At 36.4% G+C, this 27,358-nt stretch overlaps 1 protein-coding gene and 1 long non-coding RNA gene across 2 annotated transcripts in view; one reads left to right on the top strand and one right to left on the bottom strand.

Moving 5' to 3' along the window:
- LOC144237662 (uncharacterized) overlaps positions 1-27,358 on the bottom strand; it is a 63,597-nt gene that overhangs the window by 25,336 nt on the left and 10,903 nt on the right. The gene's annotated exons all lie outside the window — the stretch shown is intronic.
- Positions 5,870-19,870, top strand: LOC144237563 (solute carrier family 7 member 12-like). Its single transcript, XM_077771219.1, has 4 exons — positions 5,870-6,536; positions 11,309-11,440; positions 16,173-16,534; positions 19,595-19,870. Exons 1-4 carry the CDS (start codon positions 5,870-5,872, stop codon positions 19,868-19,870), a joined length of 1,437 nt encoding a protein of 478 aa, XP_077627345.1.

Consider the following 27,358-nt stretch of genomic DNA (forward strand, 5'->3'; position numbering starts at 1 on the left):
TCCAGGCTCTGAGCTGTCGGTGCAGAGCCTGATCTGGGGCTCAAACTCATGAAGTCAGACGCTTAACTGACTGAGCCACCCAGGCACCCCAATACATTATTCTAAGAGCAATAGGAAACCCCTGGAGAGTTGTAAGCTGAGGCTATAACTGATGATTAAAGTAATAAGTAAACATTTTTTAAATTTAGTGAATAATATAATATCATAAACACTCCAGAAATTAAACATTACAAATATTGTTGAAGAGCCCTATGCATCTCTCCCTTCCCACTTCCCACATACCCCCAGAGGTAACCCTCATGTTGAATGTCATTATAGTTTTTATCACATATGTATACATGCATTCACAATATACACTTTTCATTTTTAATATTTTAACATTATATAGTTATAAGCTATATATTATATATATTGTGAGAGTTGGGGCTTTTTGGTTTAATTTTATGTTTTTTAAAATACAGACACATTAACGCTAATCTCTAGTTCATTCCTATTGACCACTTTGATATACTGCATCATGTGAATATAGCAAAATTATATTTTCATTCTCCTATTGATGGACATTTACATGGCTTTAAAATTTTTACAGTGACAGGGGCACCTGGGTGGCTTAGTCGGTTAAGCGTCCGAGTTTCGCTTGGGTCATGATCTCACAGTTCGTGGGTTCGAGCCCCGCGTCGGGCTCTGTGCTGACTGCCAGCTCAGAGCCTGGAGCCTATTTCAGAGTCTGTGTCTCCCTCTCTCTCTGACCCTCCCCTGCTCACGCTGTCTCTCTCTCTCCTAGAAATAAATAAAAAATATTTTTAAAAAAACATTTAAAATTTTTACAGTGACAAACACCACTGCTATAACCGTTCTTTTACATTTATCTCTATAAGATATAAAAGGATTTAAAAACAATAAAAGGAAAAGGGCAATGCCAGGGTGGCTCGATTGGTTAAAAGCATCCAGCTCTTGATCTTGGCTCAGGTCATTATCTCACATATAATGTGTTTGAGCCCTGTGTTGGGTTCTCCACTGAGGGTGGAGCCTGCCTGAGATTCTTTCTCTCACTCTCTCTCTGCCTCTCCCTTGTGCTTTCTCTTCTCAAAATAAATAAACTTTAAAAAAAGAAAGGAAAAGGAAAAAAAACACCAAAACTGTCATTATTTATGAACTAAATCATTATCAATATATTAGCATCATTAGGCAAATAATTATTAAACAATAAAGCCAAGTTTAAGATCACTTATTAATTATGCACCAACATCAAATAGTAAGAAAATGTTCAAATTGACAAGTGAATGTTTAGAATTCACAAGTGAAAATAAACATGATGTACTTAAGCTTAAATTTAACCAAAAAAAAAAAAAAGACATTAAAAGATTTACTTGTAGACTATTCTCTTTTCCTGAAGAGAATGGGTCAGGAAAAGACAGGGGCTAAAGTAGGAAGATACAAGGTTTTTTTTTTTTGCTGTTACCTAAAAGAAAAATGACAGTGGCTTAGATCAAGATACTTGTAGTAGAATCAGACATATAACCAGAAATAGACATGATTTGGAATTAGAATCAGGACTTGGTGAGGGGTTGGAAATATAAAGAAAGTATCAAAGATATTGGGACATAGTTTTAATCAATTGAGCATGATAATGAAATTTACTGAGGCTTGAGATGAAGAGACTTCTGCTTCCAACTAAGTGGACTAGCTTGGATCAAAACAACACTGCCATCAAAAAGAGTTAAAAGCTGTTTACAATATAAAAATGCCTATTTGAAAAAATTAGAAATAAATCAAAGCAGCAAGTGTTTAAGAAGTCAGAGAACTGGAGAAAAAAGAAACCTAGAAAGGTGACCCTGACATTTAGCACCACTTTTCCCCTAGAAGCACTTGACAAACATATAATTGATGAACCGAAGATACATCAAAATAAAATACCTAGACAGGAAAAGGGAGAGAGACATAAAAGATGGAAAACACAGGAAACAGAATAGATATGTATAATATGGGCAAAGACTAACATACTTTTGAAATATAATTTTATATCCATCAAGTCAGCAAAAAACTAAGTCTGGCAATTCTGTGTTGGCAAAGAAGTAAAATTGGAAACCATCTAATAAAACAGCAGTTCTGTGTCTCCTGGCAATTCCACTCCTTATGAACATCCTAGGGAAACTCAAACATGTATCTAAGAAGAAATTGTAAAGGATGTTCACTGCTGCGCTGGATTTAATTGTAAAAAAAAATGCTCACCAAAAGGCAAACAGATGTATTTGTACAATAGAAAACTATAAAGGCAACTCCATTCTTCCAGCTCCCAGGCCCACACATCTTGATCAGTCATATTCCTGTTCATTTCTCACAACCTCACATCTAACCCATCAGCGGCCATGTGGGGTCTACTTTCAAGATATATCACATATTCAATCACTTCAAACTTCCAATGCTAATATTCTTGTCCGTAAGCTTAAATATTTGCTAGTCTTATACACTTGGACTGGTTCATATCCAGCTCTTTTTCATGATCGGAACTCTAATTAGAAAATTACAAATTATACAAGAAATAATCCAGTCAGCCAGCTACAGCATGCTTAAGAACATCCTTCAATCAGGAATCAGTAAACAGAAACATCAGCAACACACTCATTTACCTCCAACTGCATCAAGTTCAATTAAAGTTAACACTTTTCTCAAGTGTCCCTGTGCTTAGGAAAATGTCATCTAGTAATTATTTACCTTTCGTTCCACACAAACACCATCATTGCCACCACTATTATCATCAGTCATCAGACATCACCATCTGATGTATTATACATACGTGCTGCTTATGTGTTTGCTTCTCTTCCCCCTAAGATACAAAAGTATCTTGACTGTCCTTTCTAGAATACAAAAGGTCTTTGCCAGCTATGAGCTTTGCACATAGTAAGTGCTCAATAAATTTTTGTTGAATAAAGTAAACAATATGCCAAAACAAAAACAAATCATAAATTAATGTCTCTGTACTTTATTCTGCTACAAATAAATAATGGATGAATGAATGTATGAGTTAATGAAAAAATATATATTGGATGTATTAACACATATATTAACACATATATGGTGGCACAAGCTACACATGTGATTCAGTCAGTAGTGGCCTAAATAAATACATTTATTCAGATTGTATTTCCCTTAAAAGTGAGAAGTCATTTGTCTTGTAGCTTTCAATTGGTTTTTTGTTACCTTTGGTGTTTAGAAATTTGATTATGATTTTCTTGGGATGTATTTCTTTGGATTCATCATGTTTAGGATTCATTTGCTGTCATATGTATGTGGATAGATATATATTTTTTACTAAGTTGGGATGTTTTTAGCAGTTATTTCTTGGGATATTTTTCACACTTACCCTCTTTCTCCTCTTCCCTGGAACTTCAATGACACAAATATTAGATCTTGTGTTATATTGCCACAAAAATCACTGAGATCCTATTCTTTTTTTTTTTTTTAGTTTATTTTCTATTGTCAAATTGAAGATTTCTACTGCTCTATTTTCAAGCTCACCAATTCTTCCCTTGTGCTCTCCATTCTGCAGTTGAATGAGTTTTTAATTTATTTTATTTTTCAGCTCTAAAATTTCCATTTGGTTTCTCTTTATATATTCTATTTCTCTCGTGGCTCCTTTCATTTTTTCATTTCTTTCATGCATGTTTGCACAAGCTTGCCGCAGAGTTTTTATGATGGCTACTTTAAAATCTTTGACAGATAATTCAAAAATCTGTGTCATCTCAATATTGGTGTCTGTTGATTGTCTTTCCTCACTCAAGTTGAAGTTGCCCAGGTTCTTGGGCAATTGTATTCTGGACATTTTGGATATTATATTATTAAATTTGAGATCTTATCCTAGACTGGAAGCTCCTAAATAGATTTATTAATAGACTGGTTTATATCTACCCACAGGGACAATATTGATATCTAATTATAATAAAAGAATGAGTGTTTCCACAAAAATAATTTTATTTTCTACAACCTAATCACTGCTAAGATGACCAAAATGATCTCTACCTCCTGGTATTAATGCCTTTAACTCATCCCCTCACCTTGAGTGTGAGCAGGATTTATGAATTCTTATTTCCAATGAATGGACTACAGCAAAAATGAAGAGACGTCACTTCCAAGACTTCTGTCTTGTTATCATTCTCTCTCCCTGATGGAACAAGCAAGATGCCACGCTGAGATCTGCCCTATAAGGAGGCCCACATAGGAAGAATGAGGGAAGGCCTCCAGCCAATAGTTCAAGTGGGACTGAGGTCCTTAGTCTAAAAACCTGCAAAAAACTGAATCAACAACCATATGAGTGAACTTGGAAGTAGATCCTTCTCCAGAGGAGCCTTGAGATGACTTCCGTTCCAGTCAACAGATGATTGAAGCCTTATGAGAGACTTAGAGTCAAAGGACTCAGCTACCAGCATCCAAATTCCTGACCCACAGGAACTGTGCGAGAATGTTTTTCAGGTCACTAACTTTTGGGGCAATTTGTTAGGCATCAGTACCCACAAGTGCAATTAGTAAGCCATGATAGGTCAGTACTCCAATGGATATTTCACATAGGCTATTTATTCAATTCCATGGAAATGACTCTATGATAAAATGAAATATTTTTTAGGTTTATTTATTTATTTTGAGAGACAGAGAGAGAGAGAGAAAGAGAGAGAGAGAGAGAGAGAGAGAGAGAGAGCAAGCAGGGGAGGGGCAGAAAGGGAGAGGGAGAGAAAGAATACCAAGCAGGTTCCAGGCTGTCAGCACAGAGCCCAACGCAGGGTTCTATCTCACAAACTGTGAGATCATTACCTGAGCTGAAATCAAGAGCCACCCAGGCACCCCAAAATGAAATTACTATCCTCATTTTACAGGTAAGGAAATGGGGATTCTAAGAAATAAAACAACTTACTAAAAAATCATGCAGCCACTAAGTGTCAGATGTGGGATTCAGTCCTGAGCCTACTTAAAGTTTACTTTTTTTACACTAAGCTACAGTTTCTTTCTTTGGAATACACTTTCAAAAGTATTAGCTCAGAGTTATATAATATCAAATTTTATACTTCAGAAGGAAAATTCTCTGGCCAAACTTAAATCTTTCCTTCTTAATTAGCTGTGACTAACTTGTTCGGTGGCATAAATGATTTCTTAAAAGGCAGATTTATTGAGATATAATTCATGTGCCATATAGCTCATCCCTTTAAACTGTATACTTGGATGGAGTTTTTTGGCATATTACATTAACTTTTTAAAACTTGGGATAAAATATGTGTAACATAAAATTTGCCATTTGGACCATTTTTTAAGTTTATTTTTATTTTTATTTTTATTCTTTAACATTTATTTATTATTGAGAAACAGAGAGAGACAGAGCATGAGCATGGGAGAGACGGAGAGAGGCAGAGAGAGAAGGGGAGACACAGAATCCGAAGCAGACTCCAGGCAGACAGCACAGAGCCTGATGCGGGGCTCGAACCCACAAGCAGTAAGATCATGACCTGAGCCTAAGTTGGACGTTCAACCAACTGAGCCACCCAGGCACCCCATTTGGACCATTCTTAAGTGTACAATTCTGTGGAATTAATTATAATCACAATGTTGTGCAACTATCACCAAGTATATTTGAATTTTTAAATAATTAACGTGCAAAACATTTTAACTCTGGCACTCTTTAAAAGAATTCACAAAACCTTAAAACTATTCACAAGTTAATTATTTTTAAAACAAAGTTAAGTGCAATAAAATGCTTATGTAAGGATGTTGGTGAAATCAACAAAGCATGCTTCAAAAGATTCATGGGGGAAATGTATAAATGTTAGCAATCCACATGTAAGCTTTAGGTTATTTTCAGGATTAAAAAAAAAAAAAGAAAAATATGCAACTCCTGAGGGCAATAGGATTTTTCCATGGAAATATTTTATTATTTTCTGTCACAACAGGTGTAGGAATCTTTGTGTCTCCTAAAGGGGTACTAAAATATTCTTCACTGAACATAGCTGTCTCCCTGAGTATTTGGGCTGCTTGTGCTCTTCTGACTCTCATCGTCGCTCTCAGTCTTGCAGAGCTGGGGACCACCTTCCCTAGAAGTGGAGCCCCTTACTATTTCCTTAAAAGATCTCTTGGATCCTCTGTTGCTTTCCTCAGTCTTTGGATCAAACTTTTTGTTTATCCCTTAGGAATAGCTACACAAAGCTTGATAATATCTTCCTATATAATTCAGCCTTTCTATACCAGATGCCCAGCTCCAGAGCTACCAAAGAAATGTTTAGCTTTGGCTATTTTGTGGTCACTGGGACTTCTAAATACTCGAGGCATGCTAACAGTGGCTTGGTTTCAAACTATCAGTGTTTTGGTGAAAATCACTGTCCTCTGCTTCATTTCCCTTACTGGGATTGTACTGTTAGGGATTGGGAAAAAGGAGAATGTGGCCAGGTTTGAGAACGCTTTCGACGCTGAACTTCCTGGTGCCTCACAGATTGCAGAAGCCTTACTCCAAGGATTGTTTGCATATTCTGGTACATCAATCCTGATCAACATAGCAGGTAAATCCATCTCTGAAATCCTTTCGTAGCAGGCATAAAGTTTTGTCTACAATTCTATAGAGAAAGATATAGCCGATTTGTTTGGTTTTTAGAATTCAATTTGATTTTCTCTGGACTAGTTGGATTTATCACACTTTGGTCATCGTTATATCTCGTAATGCTAAAGAATACTAAGAATACTAAAATGTGGAATTTAGTATTCTTCAGGTCATGTCCCTTATTCAAACCTTGGGAAGTTATAAAGTTTTCAAAAGAAAAGTAAGATCACTCTTATGCTTTACTACGTTTTATTCTATCATTTTTCAAGACATTTTGAATTATATATCAGTTACGTAAAAAATACATTAATACATACTTGGCAACCAAAAAGAATGAAGTCTTTCCATTTGCAACTACATGGATGGAACTAGAAGTTATTATGTTAAGTGAAATTAGTAAGTCAGAGAAAGATAAATATCATATGATTACACTCATATGAGGACTTTAATATACAAAACAGATAAACATAAAAGAAGGGAAGGGAAGCAAAAATAATACAAAAACAGGGAGAGGGGACAAAAACATAAGAGACTCTTAAATATGGAGAACAAACAGAGGGTTACTGGAGGGGTTGTGGGGGGGGGATGAGCTAAATGGGTGAGGGGCATTAAGGAATCTATTATTGAAATCATTGTTTCACTATATGCTAACTAACTTGAATGTAAATTTTAAAAATAAATTAAATAAAAATTTAAAAATAAATGAATAAATGAAAAAGAAATACATTAATACAATCCATTTGTNAAATGCCACATCCTAATTTTGATTCCATGCTATGTCTCAGAGATCTTTCTGTATTAGTTCTTAGTGATCTAACACATTTTTTAACTGCTGCACATAACATTCTTCAGGATGGCTTTACCACACTTTCACATTAGTGGGTATTTAAAATTCTTCTAATTTTTCACAAATACGAGGAGTGTTGTAATGACCATGCTTCCCTGTGCACATGCACTATAAGGCCATGTTGCCCCTGCAATGCTATGATACCAAGAGAATTTAGTAATAGCTGCATAGCACCCTAGAGTAAACAAAAGAATTAAATAGAAAACAATTCATGATATTTCATTTGCATTATAAAATTATAAGAATATAAAATATTAAAGAATATATTAAATAGTGAAGTTGTATAAAACTTCCAAACAAAATCTTTGCAACAATTTCAATAAGCAACCTGAACTTGGGGCACCTGGGTGGCTCAGTCTATTACGTGTCTGGTCATGATCTTGCCATTGCAGAGTTCAAGCCCCACATCAGGCTCTGTGCTGACAGCTCAGAGCATGGAGCCTGTTTCAGACTCTGTGACTCCCTCCTTCTCTGCCCCTCCTCTGCTCACATTCTGTCTATGTCTCTCTCTCTCATGAAAATAAATAAACATTAAAAAATTTTTTTGAACTTGAGCTAGCTCCCCTACATGTAACACTACTAATATAGATTTTATGCTTAAAATATCTTTTATATTTTGTCAAAACTTTCAATGATGATTTCTTAGAAGCCCTGATTCTCAAATTATTGAAATCTGTGATATTCCTTGATTCTTAAGGCACTTGTTCTCTCATGTAGATTATTAAAACTTCAGATAATTTTAAAGGATTTAATCATTTTTCTCTTTTAGTAATTGACAAAGGTAATGTTTACATTTCCAGCAGTAAAAGTAGTGAACTTTTAAATCAATATCAAGGTTTTCCAAATAGTGATAAGGCTTTAATTTATCTAGCACAAATGAATTGTTACAGCAATCATCTTGCAGCTAGCTTGGACATTTAAAAAGCACATGAGTCAAAAATGAAAATACTGAACATATGTGAAGGCAGAGTTTCATGGGTCATCGGCTGGATCTACATCCTTCAGGGGCCACCAAGTCACCCCACTCCCTCAGTCATGTTGGGCTATGAGCCATGGTCCCTGGACAACTGAAACCAATTTCCTCCAGCAGTTTTTAAAATGCTCTTTTCTACAGTGGGCAGTTATGGGTTTTATAAAAGTAAATACCCAGATATTAGTGTCTGTCTAAGGTAGAGCATCTCACTGGAGCAAGCAGAAAGGTTCTTGATAGTAATCATCACCTGAAGATACAGCATAATGCAGCTTTAGACCCAATTTAGGATCTGTTTGGCCCACTCATCCTCCCTGATTTGATTTGTTATCAAAACAAACTAAGCCTTGAATTAAGGATGAGCATCCCATACCTAGCACTGGCAATGAAATGTGAGTGACTTCAGATCGATATGGTGTTTGAAAGGTCTAGTGAAATTTTCTGGCTGGCTACCATTATTCACTTTGTTAACTTTACTTGTAAGTCTACAACACCAAATTTATACATCTGGTGTCTTGTGTACCAAAATGGGGTGATCCTTGTGATAAGAAAGGAACCCTCATGCATTGTTGGTGGGAATGTAAGCTGGTGCAGCCACTGTGGAAGACGGATTGGAGGTTCCTCAAAAAATAAAAAAAGAACTACCCTATGATCTAGTAATTCCACTTTCCACTACTGGGTATTTATCCAAAGAATTTGAAAACACTAATTCAAAAAGATATATGCATCCCTATGTCTCTTGCAGAATTATTTGCAATAGCCAAATTATGGAAGCGGTTCAAGTGTCCACCAATAGATGAATAGATAAAGAATATGTGGTATATATACACAATCGAATATTACTCTGCCTTAAATTGAATGAAACCTTGCTGTTTGCAACAACATGAGTGAATCTAGGGGGTATAATGCTAAATGAAATAAGTCAGAGAAACAAATACCACATGATTTCACTCCAATGTGGAATATAAGAAACAAAACAAATGAACAAATAAAAAAAAGAGACAAATCAAAAAAATAGACTCTTAACTATAGAGAACAAATTGATGGTTACCAAAGTGGAAGTGGGTAGCTGGACAGGTAAAATAGGTGAAAGGGAAGAAGAGTACACTTATCTTGATCAGCACTGGGTAATGTATAAAACCATTGAATCTGCACACCCAAAACTAATATAACACTGCATGTTAACTATACTGGAGTTAAAATTTAAAAATAAAAAAAAATCTTAAATAAGTAAACAAGGATTTTCAAATAGAAGAATGGTGTAATCCTGGCTAGAAAGAACTGCTTCTCTCAAGTTTGGTCCTCACATCTTCTGATCTGTCATATTCCTGACCAAGTATAAACAGAATAGACAGCTTGTATCCAGATGCTTATGCTAGCGCCTCCTAAAGGGACAACACTGAACCCCAAGCACCACAGTACATCCTTTACATTTACTTCTGAAATAAGGAATTACATTGTATCTCAAAACCATTAGTGCATCCATCTCAGTAGCAGGTCTGACAAAATTAAAATGAGTCTTGAGTGACATAGACAAATGTCAGGAACTGAGTTCTGACACTCAACAGCAAAAGAGTAAAAGTCCTCTGCTTCCATAACATGATTTGTGTGACTCTTGCAAGGCAGCATCGGGGAAGATAGCCTGGCGTGCTGTCTAGAAAATCAGGGTCACTTGAAACATTAATCTTCACAGCAATTTAAAGAAACCCTCTGATTTCATAATCTTCCCAAAATTCCCACTGCACTAAGGAAATTTAGGAGATAAATGCAGTGTTGGCTGACCCTCAGAGGAAGTTGCATTAATAATGGCACCACCAGCTTAGTTTGCATCCACCCCTCAGCCAAAGATCTGAAGAGCAAATCTAGGATAACTTTTAAAAAGGCCAGTTCCCCAGATCTCTGAGGAAGGTTTCAGAGAACAAGCGGTAACTTTGGGCCTGAGCTAGAAATGTACATGGGGGTTGGGGGGTTGGCCCATTGGACAAAATGTTCCCCTCACTCTATGGGGACCCTAAGCAGGAGAGTCTAAGCAGGCAGGGCACCCCACAGGCTGCTCTTGTCCTGTGATTGCAGATCAGAGGATGTGGCCTTAGTCTGTACTTAAGACAGAAATACGATAGAACACACAAACTAAGAGTCCACTGCTTCCATGGACACATTGAAAACTTGGTAATACTCCCTGGTCTTAAGAATGTGACCAAAGTTGGGACATGATAGGGACAAAAGAAAATTTCCACATTAAAATCAAACAAGTTGTAAGAGACAGTATTCCCAAAGGAATCTTTTACTGTCCATTTGAACAGTGGTGGGAAAAGAGTAAGATGAGAAAGCATTAATTTGGTACAAGTTAAAACTTTTTTATCTTTTACTCTCTCTTTCTATGGGAAAATAAAATATTAGTGTTAATGTGAAATTTTATAGTTTCCCAAAGTGACAGTTAAAATTATTAGTCACTTTATGGGCACCTGGCTGGCTCAGTCGATGAAATGTCCGACTTGGCTTCAGGTCACAATCTCAGAGTTCATGGGTTCAAGCCTCGAGTTGGGCTCTGTGTTGACCACTGGGATCCTAGAGCCTGCTTCGGATTCTCTGTCTCCCTCTCTCTCTGCCCCTCCTCGGCTCGTGCTCTGTCTCTCTCTGTCTCTCAAAAATCAATTAACGTTAAAAATTTTTTTAAAAATATTAGTCTATTTATGGCATAAATTCAGAATAACAATTTTTTACAAAATAGTACAAAATGGTGAGAAATCTAAGCTTTTAGGTGAAATTTGTGCAGAACCAATGTAGAATCAGTCCACGCAGATAAGGAAGCAACAGATCCATGAACAATACTTTCTCTTCCTTTTTATTACAAAGAACTCTTCAAAAGTCCCACAATACTACTTTCTTTTCTGATAACTTTATTTGTATTTTTTAGGAGAGATAAAAAATCCCAGTGAGAATATTCCCAAAGCTCTGATTACCGTTCTTCCCGTGGTGGCTGTTGTTTACATATTCGTGAATATATCCTACCTGGCAGTTTTGACCCCTCAGGAAATCATCTCTGCAGGTATGAATGTGTCTAGACAAAGAGAAACCAGTAACTACCAGGACTATTGAGAGCCCTACTCTCAATAAACCCAGGTTCCTGTATACTGTAGAAATGTTTAGTACACCCCTAAGAATATAAACACGATGTATTCATGCTTTGGCTTTTATGAGGAAAGGAAAAATAATCATCTAAATGATCTATAAAGAAGGGGCATGTGCTAAGAAAAAGATCTAAGGATAGTAGAATATGAAAAGCAAGAATTAGAAAAAGAAAGAGAAGGAGGAGAGGGCCACAGAAGAGAAAGGGTAGAGATAAAGAAAAACAAGAGCAAGCACAGCAAGAAAGCAAAGAAGAGATACTTTGTTAGAAGAATTTTCACCCTTTAGGGTACACCCAGATACATATCCTCAAAATAACTGTTTGGAATAGGCAGTACTGCCTTCATTTTGTAGACAGGGAAACTAGCTCTGGGAACTTAAGAAATGGACCAAGTTAAGATCCAAAACTGTGTCTCGGTCATGCTCTTCTCGTGACGAAAGAACGTGTCTGGTCCAGGTTACTGAAGGTAATGGGGTGTAAATGCGGACAGCAAGTTGCAAGATCTGACCATCAAAAAAATACTCTTCCCAATTCCTCTAAGTATGGTGCTCACAGTTACATTCCTGGTAACTGACAGACTCAAACCCAGGTGGGCCAACTCCAAATCCCACACTAAAATGCCTCAATTTACAGACAAACCAAATCAAAGCCCTGCATCACTAGCATGGCTTATTATCAATGCAAGTAATAGTAGGTAGATACATTCATATATATCAGATAATAAGTTATATTAAAACAAATAATTATATAAGAGACACCCATAGATGTGACTAAACAGAGATAGAACAAAAGGTTAGTAGTAAATGGTGTTATCTGAATGATAAAAATTACAGTTTTTACTTCTTTTTTTATATTGTTCATATTTTCCATGATTAGCATATTGTGCTTGAGATCTACAAAACATCATTTTTCAAATGCCAAGTCATATTTCCATGGAATCAAGTGGCAAGCTTTTATGAAAACACCAAGCCTTTAAGAAAATGCTAAATTACATTCAATTTACTTTAAAATGGCAGAGTAGTATTTGAAATATATTAGAAAAATTCCCAAACTTCAATTAAAAACCAATAGTTACTCCTGAAAGAAGTTATCTAGAAAGTTCATTTACTGAAACAACTCACTCTTTAAATATTCTAGATAAAGTCCAAGTAATACACCAATAAAAACATAAACTACAAAAATACTGTATAGACATACAGGCACAGAGGTATCTGATCGTGTACAAATAGAGTGTGTGTGGTTTGGGAGGAGTTTGATGAGAGCCAACACACTGGGACACTCGGGTAACTAGAATTCCCCTGCGGTGGAGGAATTTGCAAAGCAGAAGTCACAAAGAGGACTGGTCTGATGTGCAAAGCCTTTACAAAATAAGAAGATTTGAAAAATAAGAAGATTTGAAATTTATTTTGAAAAAAAAACCTATACAAGTTTCAAAAAGTCAAAAGGTGGCTTTATGCATCTTCTCTGACACTAGTACAAAAATGTTATGTTGCTTCTAAAAGGAGAATATAGGGGCATCTGGGTGGCTCAGTCGGTTAAGCATCTGACTCCTGATTTTGGCTCAGGTCATGATCTCATGGTTCATGAGTTCAAGCCCCCCATCAGACTCTGCTGACAGCGGTTAGAGCCTGCTTGGGGTTCTCTCGCTCTCCCTCTGTCTGCCCCTCCTCTCATTCTCTCTCTCTCTCTCTCAATCAAAATAAAAAAAAAAATAAACATTAAAAAAATAAGTAAAAATAAAATACAATTTTTTAAATGCTACATTAAAAGCAAATGAAAGGAAAATATAAAATTTTAAATGTTTATTTATTTTGAGAGGAAGAGACAGAGAGAGAGTGGGGAGGATGGGCAAAGAGAGAGGGATAGCTAGAGAATCCCAAGCAGGCTCCACGCTGTCAGTGTAAAGCCTTATGCAGGGCTTGAACTCACTCACTATGAGATGATGACCTGAGCCAAGTCAGATGCTTACCTGACTGAGCCACCCAGATGCCCCAAGAAAATATAAACTTTTTAAAGTTTATTTATTTTTTTAACAGTGACAGCACACACACACAGAGCGAGGGAGAGAGAGAGAATCCCAAGCAGACTCCGCACTGTCAGCACAGATCCCGATGCAGGGCTTTAATCCACAAACTGTGAGATCATTTCCTGAGATGATGATCAACCATCTAAGCCACCCAGGCATCCCTAAATTTTAATAAGTTAATAATAACATGTTATTATTACACCCTCTCACAATTTGGTCTTACAGGAATACAGCAGTAACACTAAAGGAGATTTTTTTTAACTATTAAAATGAGGTACAGAACTGTAATTTGACTTACACCAACTTCCAAACTAGTCAGCAAGTCCTGTAAACTCTACCCCATTAAAAGCTCATTGGGTATTTTCCCCCTCTGCGTGCCCACTCAGACCCTCACTTTTATCATCTGAGCTACAGCAACATCCTCTTAAATTTATACACTCACTTCTAATCTCCTTCTAATCCAGCATCCACTCAGTCTCTAAAGATAATATTATAAAACATAAATCTAATCATGTTACTCTCCTGCTTAAACACTCTTCTGTCTTGTGTCCTGCTGCAACCATCCCATCACCACCAAATACACCAAATACCAACTTCTAAACTGACCACTGAAGGTTCTCCAGGATCTGAGTCAAGCCTAACTTTCTGTTAGGTGTGTACACACACCCTCACCACATATCATCCTTTCTTTTTTTTTAATTTTTTAAAATGTTTTATTTATTTCTGAGAGAGACATAGAGACAGCATGAGGAGGGGAGGGTCAGAGAGAGAGAGAGGGATACACAGAATCTGAAACAGGCTCCAGGCTCTGAGCTAGCTGTCAGCACAAAGCCCGCCACAGGGCTTGAACTCACAAACCCGTGAGATCATGACCTGAGCTGAAGTCAGACGCTTAACCGACTGAGCCACCTAGGCACCCATCGTCCTTTCTAAACAACTTACCATTTCCAGGTTAGACACTACTATCACTGCCTCCCTCACAATGCCACCTCACCAGCCTGACTTAGATACCTACCTTCTGACTGATGTCACACTCATAAGATTGATTCTAAACTCAATATCCTTTGAGCCCTCACAAGTTCCTCCTAAGTCTCAAGCTTACCTTAGAAACTTTGAAATGTAATTTAAAATCATGAAATGAAGTATAGTGAATAAACTTAGAATATAATTGCAATCATCTCTCTAAATTTTAGGATTGTTAACATTATTAATGTTAAATTAATTAACGTTTCATTAATTTAATTAATTAAAATTTAGACAATTTTAGGATAGAAATACCTATAGAAACAAAGCTTAATGCTTTCAATTTTCCAAAGAAATTATTAGAGGCAAAACTGTAGACGTCAAAGCACTTGCAGTTGAAAAAAGGAAAAGATCTAAACCATCAATTCATCAAATTATCAATGAAAGAGACCAGTACATCACTGGTAGTAAAGATAATGCAATCGTGTCATATAATTTTGAGCTCCACTTTAATTGTAATCAATGGCCAATAATTTTGGAGAAATTTTGCAGCATAATTGATACTGTCACAACATAATTTCTTATGTTTCTAGTATCAGTTATTTGTCTTAGCTAAGTGCCTATATTTACCCCCATTGAAAATCTTTTCTATTCTTATTTTTATTTTGTGACTATTTGTGACTATCACTTATCTACTGTTGCCAAACAAGCCTCCCCCAAATGTATCGGTTTACAACCACCACGTATTTGGTTCACAATTCTACAAGTTGGCAATTTATGCTGAGTTCAGCTCGGCAGTTCTGGTTCTCTGTTGGAGACATACATGTGTCTGCAGTCCTCTGCAGTTTGGGTAAGCAGCTTTATTGAGGTTGGCCATGATTCCCTATTTCTTTGGGGACTCAGCTTGTAGGTTAGTTTGAGTCCCTGGAGAAGCAAATGCCAAGAAAGAATTAAATGTGCAAGGAATTTAGTAAGAGAAATGCTTGTGTTAGAGAAACCAAGAAGGAAGTCAAGTAAGGCTGGGAGAGCCATAGGACCACAATGCGAGTGTGAACCAGAGTGAAGAAGAAAAAGAGGGAAAGATAGGTAAAAACATCCTAGACTGAAATGCAGTACAGGAAAGGTTTGGCACATCTGCCAGGGAGCCCTTTAGCCAAAGTTGGCCATCAGATAAATGAGTCCTTCTTAGTGTCTCTACCTCACAGATATTAGCTGGGAACAACCTGTGGGTGCATGGCTTTCATAGAAATGCCACAATGGATTTCATTGTGTGGTAGCCGGGGCCCTATGTCAACTATGCTCCCTGTATTTGGAAGTCTATAAGATGCATTTTCAGGCTCCAGAATTACTATGGTTTGTCTCTGACAGACTAGGTTGAGCTTGTTCACATGGTAGCTAAGAAAGGTTCCAAGACAGCAAGCAATAGTCTGTGATACTTCTCAAGTTATAGGCTCAGAGCTGGCAAACTACTACTTCTAATGCATTCTCCTGGCCACAGTAGACCACAAGGCCAGACCATATTCAAGAATTGATAAAGAAACTCCCTTTCAGAATGAGGGGTCAAGTCAGATTACAAAGAGGACAGTTGCAAGAAGAAGTGAAGAATTTTTGCCATATTTGCAAACAAGCAAAAATGACTGACTTTTTTGAATTTTTTTTCAGATGCTGTTGCTGTCACCTGGATGGACAAAGTCATCCCTTCCATGCAATGGGTCATTTCCTTTGGGATTTCAACTTCGATAGTTAGCAACATATGTAGCACAGTGCTTTCAGCATCGAGGCTATTCTACACAGCAAGCCAAGAAGGACAACTGCCCTTGATCTTCTCCATGCTTAATAACTACTTCAGTCCAACTGTTGCTATCACCCAGATAATCATTTTAGCTTCTTGTCTTATTATATCCTCAGATTTAATCCATTTAATAAAATATTCAGCATTAGCAACCTGGGTTTTAAGAGGGCTATATATGATAGGTTTACTTAAACTAAGGTACCAGGACCCCAATCTACCTAGACCTTATAAGGTAAATCAAGATAAAAATATTAATATTAGCTTTCTACTCTCTTTCTAGAAATATATTTCTTTAACCTTTAGGGGATGCTTCTAATCAATAATGAGTCCAATTTATGAAACATCTGATCTGGATCTCTATGTTCCAGTTTACTGATGTATAATTGTCTATATGAACTACTGTTGGCTTGATTTTTATTGAATAAAAGGTCAAAATTGATCCTCCATAAGGAAGATAGTTACCAGTTTTGTTATCTTCCAGGAATGAGACAGTAATGTTTTGGGGTTTTTTGGTGGTGGTGGGGGGAATATTGGCCCAATTCAAAATCGTCTCTTCAATGCACAACCCACCATAGGTGATATGGCATTCCATTCTTAATTATATCCTTGATAGAGTCTTCATTTTCTACAATAAGATCAATAAGATGTTAATCTAAGCCTCAGTTTAGATTATTACAAATATTGTGAACCTGAACTTGCAAGATAAAATCACTACCTCCTAGGTAATGTCCATAAGGCTCCTAGAGTATCTTTATGCAAAATATACAAAAACATCCCTTCCACTAGGCAGACATAGCTCCATGCCCAGGCACAGCCTAGTGAAAAAAGCACAAGCTAGATATCAGCCCCACACTGCTTCCTCAGATGGGAGCACTTGTGTACATAGTGACTACTCAAACAATCATATGCATAAGAAATAAAATTAGACTCATTTGAAAAGACTATTCTGACAATAGTGTAGAAAGTGAATTAGAAGGAAGCATGAGTAGAGGCACCTGAGTGGATCAGTTGGTTAAGCATCCAAGTCTTGATCTTGGGGTTGTGAGGTCAAGCCCCAGGTTAAAAAATGAATTAATTAATTAAAAAGGAGGCATGAGTAGATTATTGCCAAAAAGCCTCCAGAGGTTCACTTAGTCACCCTGTTTATCTAAAGAGAATTCTAAAACTTAAAGATTAAGTAAATTACTCTGGCTAAAAGAAGGAGGGCTGGAATTTAAACTAGACAGTCTGATTCCAGAGCCCATATTTTTGTTACATTTATTAAAAGAAGGCTGGTGAATATTTTATTCTGTAAAGGACCTACTAAGGAAATTTTTTCTGATCTTAGCATCAAGAATACTTGGGCCTCTCCTATATAAATGATTTGCTTATACCGTATGATGGCCTGCTTTCAAAATCTATATAGGGCTTTCTGGCATGCATTTTGTGAAAGAAATTCATTATTTATCTATATTTCCTTCTTTCTAATTTTCATTTATTTTGCTTTGGTGTAATGTAAGATGTACCTTGCTATAATGTAAACCCTAAGAGGTTTCAAATAGTGTTTGTTTCATTCTTTAATAGTATCATAAATATAATCAAAATGACCCCTTTAAGATACTTTCTGGCTGTAGAGATTGTGTAGAAAGTAAAATGGGAGTCCCATATTTCATGACAGTGACCATCATAACCAATTGAATGTGCTTTTTAAAATTTGAATTCCCAGACTCCTCCTTGGGAATTCTAATTCAGTCAGTGTCAATTGGGACCTATGAGTCTATGTTTTTATCAATTATCTTGGGGGTTCTTATGCAGAGAAGTCCATCAACTGACCATATTTTAAGATACTCTAGTCTAGACAATCTTCAATTTCTTCCCATCAAATGGCTCCCTCTTTAGCCATTCCTCCTGTTGAAAAAAGTGAATGAAAATATCTTCGATTTGAGGCAACAAATATGCAGTAACTATCTGTTATGTTTCAGGTACTCTTCTAGGAAGTTCAGAGAAATAAAAATGAATCTTTCAATCAAGAAACTTATTAGCCTCTCCTATAGAAGTGTAAGAAATGTATACAAATCACTGTTCTAAAACTAATTAAGAAATGCCATTTTGTTGGGGCATCTGGCTGGCTCAGTTGGTTGAGCATATTACTCTTGATCTCAGGGTTATAAGTTTGAGCCCCTATTGGATGTAAAGATTACTTAAAAATAAAATCTTAAAAAAAAATTTTTTTTCTTAAGAAATGCCATTTTGTTGATCATGTTCTACTGAAGTGCTTTGTATACAATTCTCACAAAGACTTCAGCATTAGATAAAAGACCAGCATTAGATAAAACCTCATTTTGCAGGTGGGTTGGAGAAGACCCTTTTTTTCCCCCAACATTCAGACTTTATATTTAATGGCAACAACACACATATTTCAGGGATATTTTATTACAAAGCTCTGAACACATTTATCTTGTAGCACCTGCCAGCCCACCATATAGCTTCCTTCAGTTGAGACAGGCTGTAGGACCCCAAGGGTCTCACCGTTTAGTGACAGCAACCCTGGACTGCAGGACTGGCAGTTAGGGGGCTCCTTCTGCAAATAGGTCTGAGGACCAGATCAATTAAGTAGCCCAAAGTAATATAGCTGAACAGTGGCACTAAGCTCCCTGGAGAGGAATCTTCTTTATCTGTCCTAAATACCTCTGCGTCCCTAGCATGGCAAATGGCACATAGGAATTCAGTAGATAGTTCTTGAAGGAATGAACAATTAAGACAGCAGAACTTGCATTTCCAACCAGACTTTTCTGATTCCAACATTTCTGCTGTTTTTATGATGTAATAGTGCTGCTCTAAGAAAAATCGGTACATGCCCAAAGTATTATAACCAAATATTACAGTTATGCCAAATTCCCAAAACTAAAAATGTTCCAGTGACTAATACTAGAATGGCATAGTTAATTTTTTATTTTTGACAGTGATTTCTTATAATGTCTCTTTTTTCCTATGCTTAAAAATAAAGCATTTATTTTAGTAAATAAATTGACAATATCTGGTGAATAGAGTAGGCATTCATAAAAACTATAGAATAAATATAAATACTGTTCCACTTTTTACACTCATTTAGTCTGCCATTGATGTACTATCTATGATACTGAAACTGTCTCTTTAAATATATTTGAAAATATATTTGCAGTTTTCTCCCTGACAGTTTCAAACCTTTGTTCCAAACAGAATGAGAATGTTCTTATATTGTTTATAGAAATTTTGAACTTTTGAGGAAAAAGTCATCATTAATCTTAATTTTTTTTTTTTTTTTTACTTTCAGGTGCGTTTGCCATTTATATTTGGATCAATAGCTATATCTTTGTTTCTACTTTTGACACCAATGATTCAGTCTCCTAAAGTAGAGTATATCTATGGGTTTATCTTTATTTTCAGTGGACTTTTGTGTTACTGGCTTCATGTTCACCTTAATCAATGTTCTGGTTTTTTTGACAAAATCACTTGTTATTTACAATTATTATTTACTGTTTCACCACCTGAAGACAAAGATGAAGAGGTTTCAACAGGAAAAAAACATCTTGAAGAAATATTTTTGTAAATAAGCACCCCTAAATCTGTAAATGGTTAATGAAGGAGCACATTTAATCTTTGCTTTAAAATGTATATACTTGGGGCTCCTGGGTGGTTCAGTTGGTTAAGCATCTGACTCGATTTCTGCTTAGGTCATGATCTCATGGTTTGTGACATTGAGGCCCATGTCAGACTCTGTGCTGACAGCAGGGAGCCTGCTTTTTTTTTTTTTTTTTTATGTTTTATTTATTTCTGAGAGAGAGAGAAACAGCGTGAACAGTGGAGGGTCAGAGAGAGAGGGAGACACAGAATCTGAAACATGTGCTGACAGCAGGGAGCCTGCTTTTAATCTATGAATTATATTAGATTTAATGTTTATTTATTCTTGAGAGAGAGACAGAGCGTGAGTAGGGGAGGGGGAGAGAGATAGGGAGACAGAATTGGAAGCAGGCCCCAGGTTTCTAGCTGCTAACATAGAACTCGACAAGGAGCTCCAGCTCACAAACCGTGAGATCATGACCTAAGTCGAAGTCCAACACTTAACCAACTGAGCCACCAAAGCACCCTCAAATTGTTTAGAATTCTAATTCTTTTGCTTGTAATTGAAGCTTTAGTTCCCTAGTGCCCAACGTGTTTTTCACCACTTTCCTCCAACAACCATCAAAGAAACAAACAAACAAAAGAGTTATTGTCAGGAAGACAAGTACATGGGTAAATAGTAGTTAACAGATATTTAGTCAACATTTATTGAATAAATGTAAGATGCATCCACAAAAAAAAAAGACAATATTGTAAGTCTGGATTTTATATTAATAAAAACTATATATTGCTTCCTAGTCACTGGTCTAAACTCTTCACAGTGATACCAATCAAAAGAATTTGTTTTACTTTCAAACCCTTGTGTTCACCTCTATAAAGTGTGATAGGCTAAATAACGATGCTCAAAAATACGTTCAGGTCCAGATGGTAACTATACTTATCATGGTGAGCATTGCATAATGTACAGAATTGTTGAATCACTATATTGTACACCTAAAACTAATATAATATTGTATATAAAGCTATACTTCCATTAGAAAAATGTCTAGGTCTTATTACTAGGACTTTTGTAACTAACATTATATGGAAAAAGAGTCTTTACAAATGTGATTAAAAATCTTGAGATGAGGGACATCTTACTAGATTATCTGGGTAGGCCCTAAATGCAATTACATATATCTTTCTAAAAGAGAAGTAGAGGGATATTAGACAAGACAAGACTGAAGAGAAGGCAATGTAAGTCTCTCTGGAGGCAGAGACTGGAATAATGAGGCCACAAGCCAAGGAATACCAACAGCCACCAGAAGCTACAAGAAGCAAGAAATGGATTTTTCCCTAGAATCTGAAGGGGGTGCGGCCCTGCCAAAACTTTGATTTCAGTCCAGTGAAACCGATTTTGGACTCTAGCCTCCAGTATTGTGAGAGAATAAACTTTTGTTGGTGTAAACCACCAGGTTTGTGGCAATTTGTTACAGCCCCAGGAAACTTATGTATAAAGTATTTGTCAAAAATATGCATGCAATTTCAGTAATGATATGAGAAACATGAAATGAAGGGGTTTTTTTTTAACTCACGTACTAAATATTTTTTCATGTGTAGTACACAGATGTACGACTCCACTGAAATTGTCTGCTATATAGAGAAAACTAAAAATATAAGCTCCCAACTGAGAGAGGATATTTTTACTGCTACCTCTCCCTAAAATCATGCCAAAATATAAAGGTATATTAGCTAACCTCCAAGATAGCCCACGTTCTTCTCACCCCTTGACATTCATGCCCTGAGGCAGTTCTCTCCCATATTGAGTCAGGGTTACTCTTGAGCACCAAAATAGGAAGAAAGTAATGGTGTGTGACCTTCAAGGCTAGGTCATAAGTGGTGTTGCTGCTGAGGCCTTCTCTTGGATTGCTTGCTCTGGTCAAAACCAAAGGCCTTTGTTGAAAGAACAATCAAGGGGCGCCTGGGTGGCTCAGTTGTTAAGCGTCCGACTTCAGCTCCGGTCATGATTTCACGATTTGTGGGTTCGAGCCCCACATCGGGCTCTGTGCTGACAGCTAGCTCAGATCTTGGAGCCTGCTTCAGATTCTGTGTCTCCCTCTCTCTGACCCTCCCCTGCTCATGCTGTCTCTCTCTCTCTCTTTCAGAAATAAATTAAAAAACATTAAAAAAAAAAGTATAATCAAGTTATCCCACAGAGAGGACACAATGGAGAAAAACCAATTTGCCAGCATCAACATGATAGTCATTTCAGGAAGCTACCTTCAAACTGGATCCTACAACACCAGGGAAACTTTCTTCTAACAGTAGCCCAGCCAACACCTGACTGCAACTTCATGAGAGACTCCAAGCCAGTTTATCCAACCATGTTTCTAAGTTTCTTATTCTTCTGAATTCCTTTTTCTTTTATTTTTTTAAACTTTATTGTGATAAGAACACTTTATATAAGATCTACTCTGTTAGCACAGTTTTAAGTATTAATACAGTATAAGTATAGGCACTTAGTTGTACAATTGACCTCTAAAATGAATTATAAAGTTTTACATCCATTAGTTAGCAATTTCCTGTTGCCCCCTACCCCAGGCCCTGCAACCACACTTCTATTCTTTGCTTTCATGAATTTGGCTATTTTAGATGCCTCATTCATATATATGGAATCATGCAGTATTGTTCTTCTGTGACTGGCTTATTTCACTTAGCATAATGTTCTCCAGGTTCATTCATATTGTTGAATATGGCAGGGTTTCCTTCTATTTAAAGACTGAATAATAGTCCATTCTCTGTACATATCACTTTTTTTATCCATTTATATATCAATGGGCATTTGGGTTTCTTCCACATTTTATACAATGAATATGAGAGTACCAATACTCTCTGATTTCAATTCTTTCCAATAAATCTTTAAAATATTTTTAATTGATTTTTGTATATAATGTGAGATAAGGATTCAATTTCATTATTTTACATGTGCATCTCCATCTTTCCCATCACCATTTGTTGAAGAGACCATCCTTTTCCCAAAGTGTATTCTTGGCATTATTACCAAAGATCAGTTTACCATATATGTGTGAATTTACCTCTAGAGTCTCTGTTCTATTTCATTGGTCTATGTGTCTGTCTTTATATGAATATCATACTGTTTTAATAACCATCTATTTGTGTAATATATTTTGAAATCAGGAGTACGATATCTTTTTCAGAATTGTTTTGGCTATTTGAGGTCTTTTCTGGTTTCATATGAATTAGAGAATTGTTCTTTTTAGTTCTGTAAAAGAATATTCTATAGGATTTTGATAGGGGTTACAATTGAATCTATGGATAGCTTTAGACAGTATGGATATTTAATAATATTAAGTCTTCTAATACATGAGCATGAGATACCTCTCCATTTATTTGTTTTCTTTCATTTTTTTCATCAATGTTTTATAATTTTCAGTGTGCAAGTCCTTCATGTCCTTGGTTAAATTTATTCCTAAGTATTTTACTGTTTTTGATACTATTGGAATTCAGATTGTTTCCTAATTTCCTTTGCAATTTATTGGTTATAAGTATACAGTTGTATCCTGTAACTTTTCTGAATAATTGAATCTGAATTCAATTATTAGTTCTAACAGTTTTTGGTAAAGCTTTTAGGGTTTTGTACCTATATGATGATGTCACATGCAAAGAGAAGCAATTTTACTTCTTCCTTTCCATCCGGATCCTCTTTTTTTTTTTTCTTGGCTAACTGCTCTGGCTAGGATTTCCAGTAATATGTGAAAGAAGTGGTAAGATTGTCTTCTTGGTCTTAGTGGAAAAGCTTTTGGTTTTTAATCCCTGAGTGTAAAGTTACCTGTGAGTTTGTCACATATAGCCTTCATGATGTTAAGGTAATCTCCCTTGAGTCCTAGTTTTTATCATAATGTTGAATTTTATCAATTAGTTTTGTTTTTGTTTTTATTTTTGCACTTATTGAGATCATCATGCAATTTTTAGCCTTCACTCTGTTTATCTGGTGTATGTATCACATTAATTGATTTGTATCTGTTTAATCATCTCTGCATTCCAGGAATAAATCCCACTTGGTTGAAGTGGATGATCCTTTTAATGTGCTGTTGAATTCAGTTTACTAGCATTTTGTTAAGAATATTTGTATCTATATTCATCAGGGGTATTGGCCTATAGTTTCTTTTTGTTATAGTTTCTTGTCTGGTTTTTATATCAGGTAAATGTTCTCACAAAATGAGTCTGCAAGTATTCCCTCCACTTTGACTTTTTTTGAACACTATTAGTTGGCATTAATTCTTTAAATGTTTGGTAGAATGTGTTACTGAAGCCATCTAGTCCTGGGCTTTTCTTTGTTGGGTAGTTTTTGATTACTGATTTTTTTATTTTGATTTTCTATTTCCCCATGATTCAGTCTTGGTAGGTTATATATTTCTAGGTTACCCATTTCTTCTGGGCTATCCAGTTTCATTGTGTATAATTGTTTACACTAGTCTCTTTGGGTTCTTTGTGTTTCTGTGGTATCAATTATAATGTCTCTTCTTTCATTTCTGAGTTTATTTAAGTTTTCTATCTCTTTCATAATCAAGATAAAAGGTTTTAGTTTTGTTTTCAAAAATCCAACTCTTTGTTTCATTTATTTCTTCTATTGGTTTTCTAATCTCTATTTCCCTCTTGGACTACAAAGTTTCTGCTGGGAAACTGATGGGGACTGCTTTGTGTGAGAGAATTTTTTTTACCTTCTTGTTATTAAAATTATCTCTTTGTCTTTAATGATAGACAGTTTTATTATGTGTCTTAGATAAGATCATTTTGGATTGAAATTCTGGGGTACATGCTACCTATGTGGACTTGGATGCTGAAATATCTCCCCAGATTTAAGAAGTTCTCAGGCATTACTTCTTTATATATTCTTTCTGCCCCCCTTCTCTATCTCTTGTACCTACATTCTAAGAATCCATAGATTATTTCTCTAATGGTATCCTATAGTTCACATAGGTTTTCTTTGCTCCTGTTAATTTTTTTTCTCTTTGTTCTCTTCTAAGAGGATAATTTCAAAAGAACTATCTTCTACTACACAGACTCTTCTGATTCATCTATTATGCTGGTAATACTCTATTGCATTTTTCATTTCATTCATTGTATTCTTCAGCAATAGAATTTGTTTTGCTCTCTTAATGATTTTTATCTATATGTGAAACCTTTCATTTTATTCATTTATTGTTTTCCTGATTTTGCTGAACTTTCTATTACGGCTAATTAAGCTTCCTTAAAACTGCTATTTTGAATTCTGTATCAGGTAAACCACAGATCTCCAAGCTCTAGATTACTGAAACATGATTGTATTCCCTTGGTGGTGTCATTTTTCCTTCTTTTTTCATGTTCTTTGAAGCCTTGAATTTCTGTCTTTGCATTTAAAGTAGTCACCGCTCTGTCTTTATTGCTTGGTTTTGGGAGAGAAATACCTTATCAGCCCTACTAGAGATTTTGAGGTTTTCTCAGCCCCTTTCTATGGGTACACCTGATCCACACTTCTCACTCTCTCTCATAGCAGAATTCTTAAGCTTGATACATTTTCTTGAACCTGAAAAGCCAGGCTGTATGCTAACAGTCTCCCCTTTGCTTTCCCTAACACGATGCTGAGTGCTCAAGCTTGGAGTTTCTCCCCGGCCCACATACTTGAGCCAGCTTTCTGCAAATGCTTGCTAGCTGTCTGAAAAGGTTCATTCTCTTCACTCTCAAGAGCATGGTCAGGGAGCCAGCCAAGGAGCGGGACTGGGTATACGTGAGGTACACAAAGCACTAGGGATACCTGTTAGTGAGTTGTGACATTCCCAGCAGCTCATGGCAGGCCTCCTGATGGATCTGTTATGTGTTTAGCAGGATCTGCATCCCTTTGATATGTTCCATTCTGGGCCCTGGCTGTGGTTCTCCCAGCCACTCCCCACTCCCTATCACTCTGCCCACTACTCAGCACCTGGATGTGCCAAGAGAGAGGTGGGACTCTTTGGCAGTATCTTGAAGCTAGACATTTACTCATACTTTCATTTTCCCTGTGGGAGAAATCACAGGTCAAGAAGGCCTGAGCTGTGCTGTACTGGGGAAGGGATGATGTGGGCAAACTCAGACTGTTCACCTTACTTTCTTCAATGTGTCCAATATTGAAATTTTTTGCTCCAACACTGTGCTAGAACTTCACTATTGGACTACTGGACTTCCACAAAGGCTCTGTCTGTGGATGATTGCAACATTGGTGTTCTCTAAGGGGAAGATGGTAGAGAAATCCCGTTCCACCATTTTGATGACAACACTCTTCTTTCAGTTAGTCACAATTCTAACATGTTGGCCACAAGGTCAGAGTTTAGCTCCAGCTCCAGCTCCTTTCAGATAGCCCAGCCTTCAGTATTTCTGAGCTGTTATATTCTCATCTAAGAGGTTCATATTAGGACCAGGGATATAGCACTGAGACACCAAAACAAAATGTAATTCCATTGCTTCCTGAATAATTACATTCATCCAGGACATGATAAGCATTCAACAAAAATGTTCAAATATGCTCATGATGTTTGCAAGGTCACTTTCCTCTTTATTATATGTTATAGTGAAGCCACTTTCAAAGGTTATATAAGAAGTTATTTTTTATAAATGGTCTTGGGGCACCCGAGTGGGTCAGTTGGTTAAGCTCCAGCTTCAGGTCATGATCTCAGTTTATGGGTTTGAGCCCCATGTCGGGCTCTGTGCTTAGAGCCTAGAGCCTACTTCAGATTCTCTGTCTCCCTCTCTCTCTGCCCCTCCCCTGCTTACACTTTGTCTCTCTCTGTCTCTCAAAAATAAATAAATGTTAAAAAAAAATACTATAAATGGTCTGATTTTTTAACAGGAGAGCTGAAATACCTAAGGAAACTATCCCCAAATGTAGGATTATTGCACTTACCCTTAAGGCTAATTTACTTCACTGATTTACTTATTGGTTAACATTTCCTACTTAGCAGTCCTGACTCCAAAGGAAATCATGTCCTCAGGTATGGCTATGTAGAACCAGGGGGAAGACACTGTCCCATTCTCATAAAGAAAATAGGTCTCTAATATACAGTATGTCTCTTTGCATACCTTAAGAGAAACATGCTGCATTGGTTCATATCTGGGTTATCTATTTATTTAAAGATAAACATTTAAAAGTTCCAAGCAATCTTTAACTTTGAGTATATACTAATGGGTAAAGTCTAGCAGCAAAAATAGTAATAGAAAAAAGAATACAATAAATTAAACTGAATAGAATTGAGTAGAAAATATAAATCAAGAGGGGAGTTACATAAAACATAGTAACACAAGCAATACTAGAAAATATTTAATTTAGTGCCTTCAGGTAATTTTTATATGTTGCCTTTAATTGTCAAAACAACTTTTGGTAGACAGGCATTCCCAACCACCATTTTTTTTCATGTTTATTTTGAGAGAGAGAGAGAGAGAAAGCACGTGTGCATGTGTGGCAGAG

This window comes from Crocuta crocuta, unplaced genomic scaffold, assembly GCF_008692635.1.
Source record: "Crocuta crocuta isolate KB4526 unplaced genomic scaffold, BGI_CrCroc_1.0 scaffold235, whole genome shotgun sequence".
NCBI lineage: Eukaryota > Metazoa > Chordata > Mammalia > Carnivora > Hyaenidae > Crocuta > Crocuta crocuta.

Coding starts and splice junctions, on each gene's coding strand:
- LOC144237563 (XM_077771219.1), top strand. CDS start 5,870: ATGCAACTCCTGAGGGCAATAGGATTTTTCCATGGAAATATTTTATTA. Junction 6,537..11,308: donor AATCCTGATCAACATAGCAG/GTAAATCCATCT, acceptor TGTATTTTTTAG/GAGAGATAAAAAATCCCAGT. Junction 16,535..19,594: donor ATCTACCTAGACCTTATAAG/GTAAATCAAGAT, acceptor TTTTACTTTCAG/GTGCGTTTGCCATTTATATT.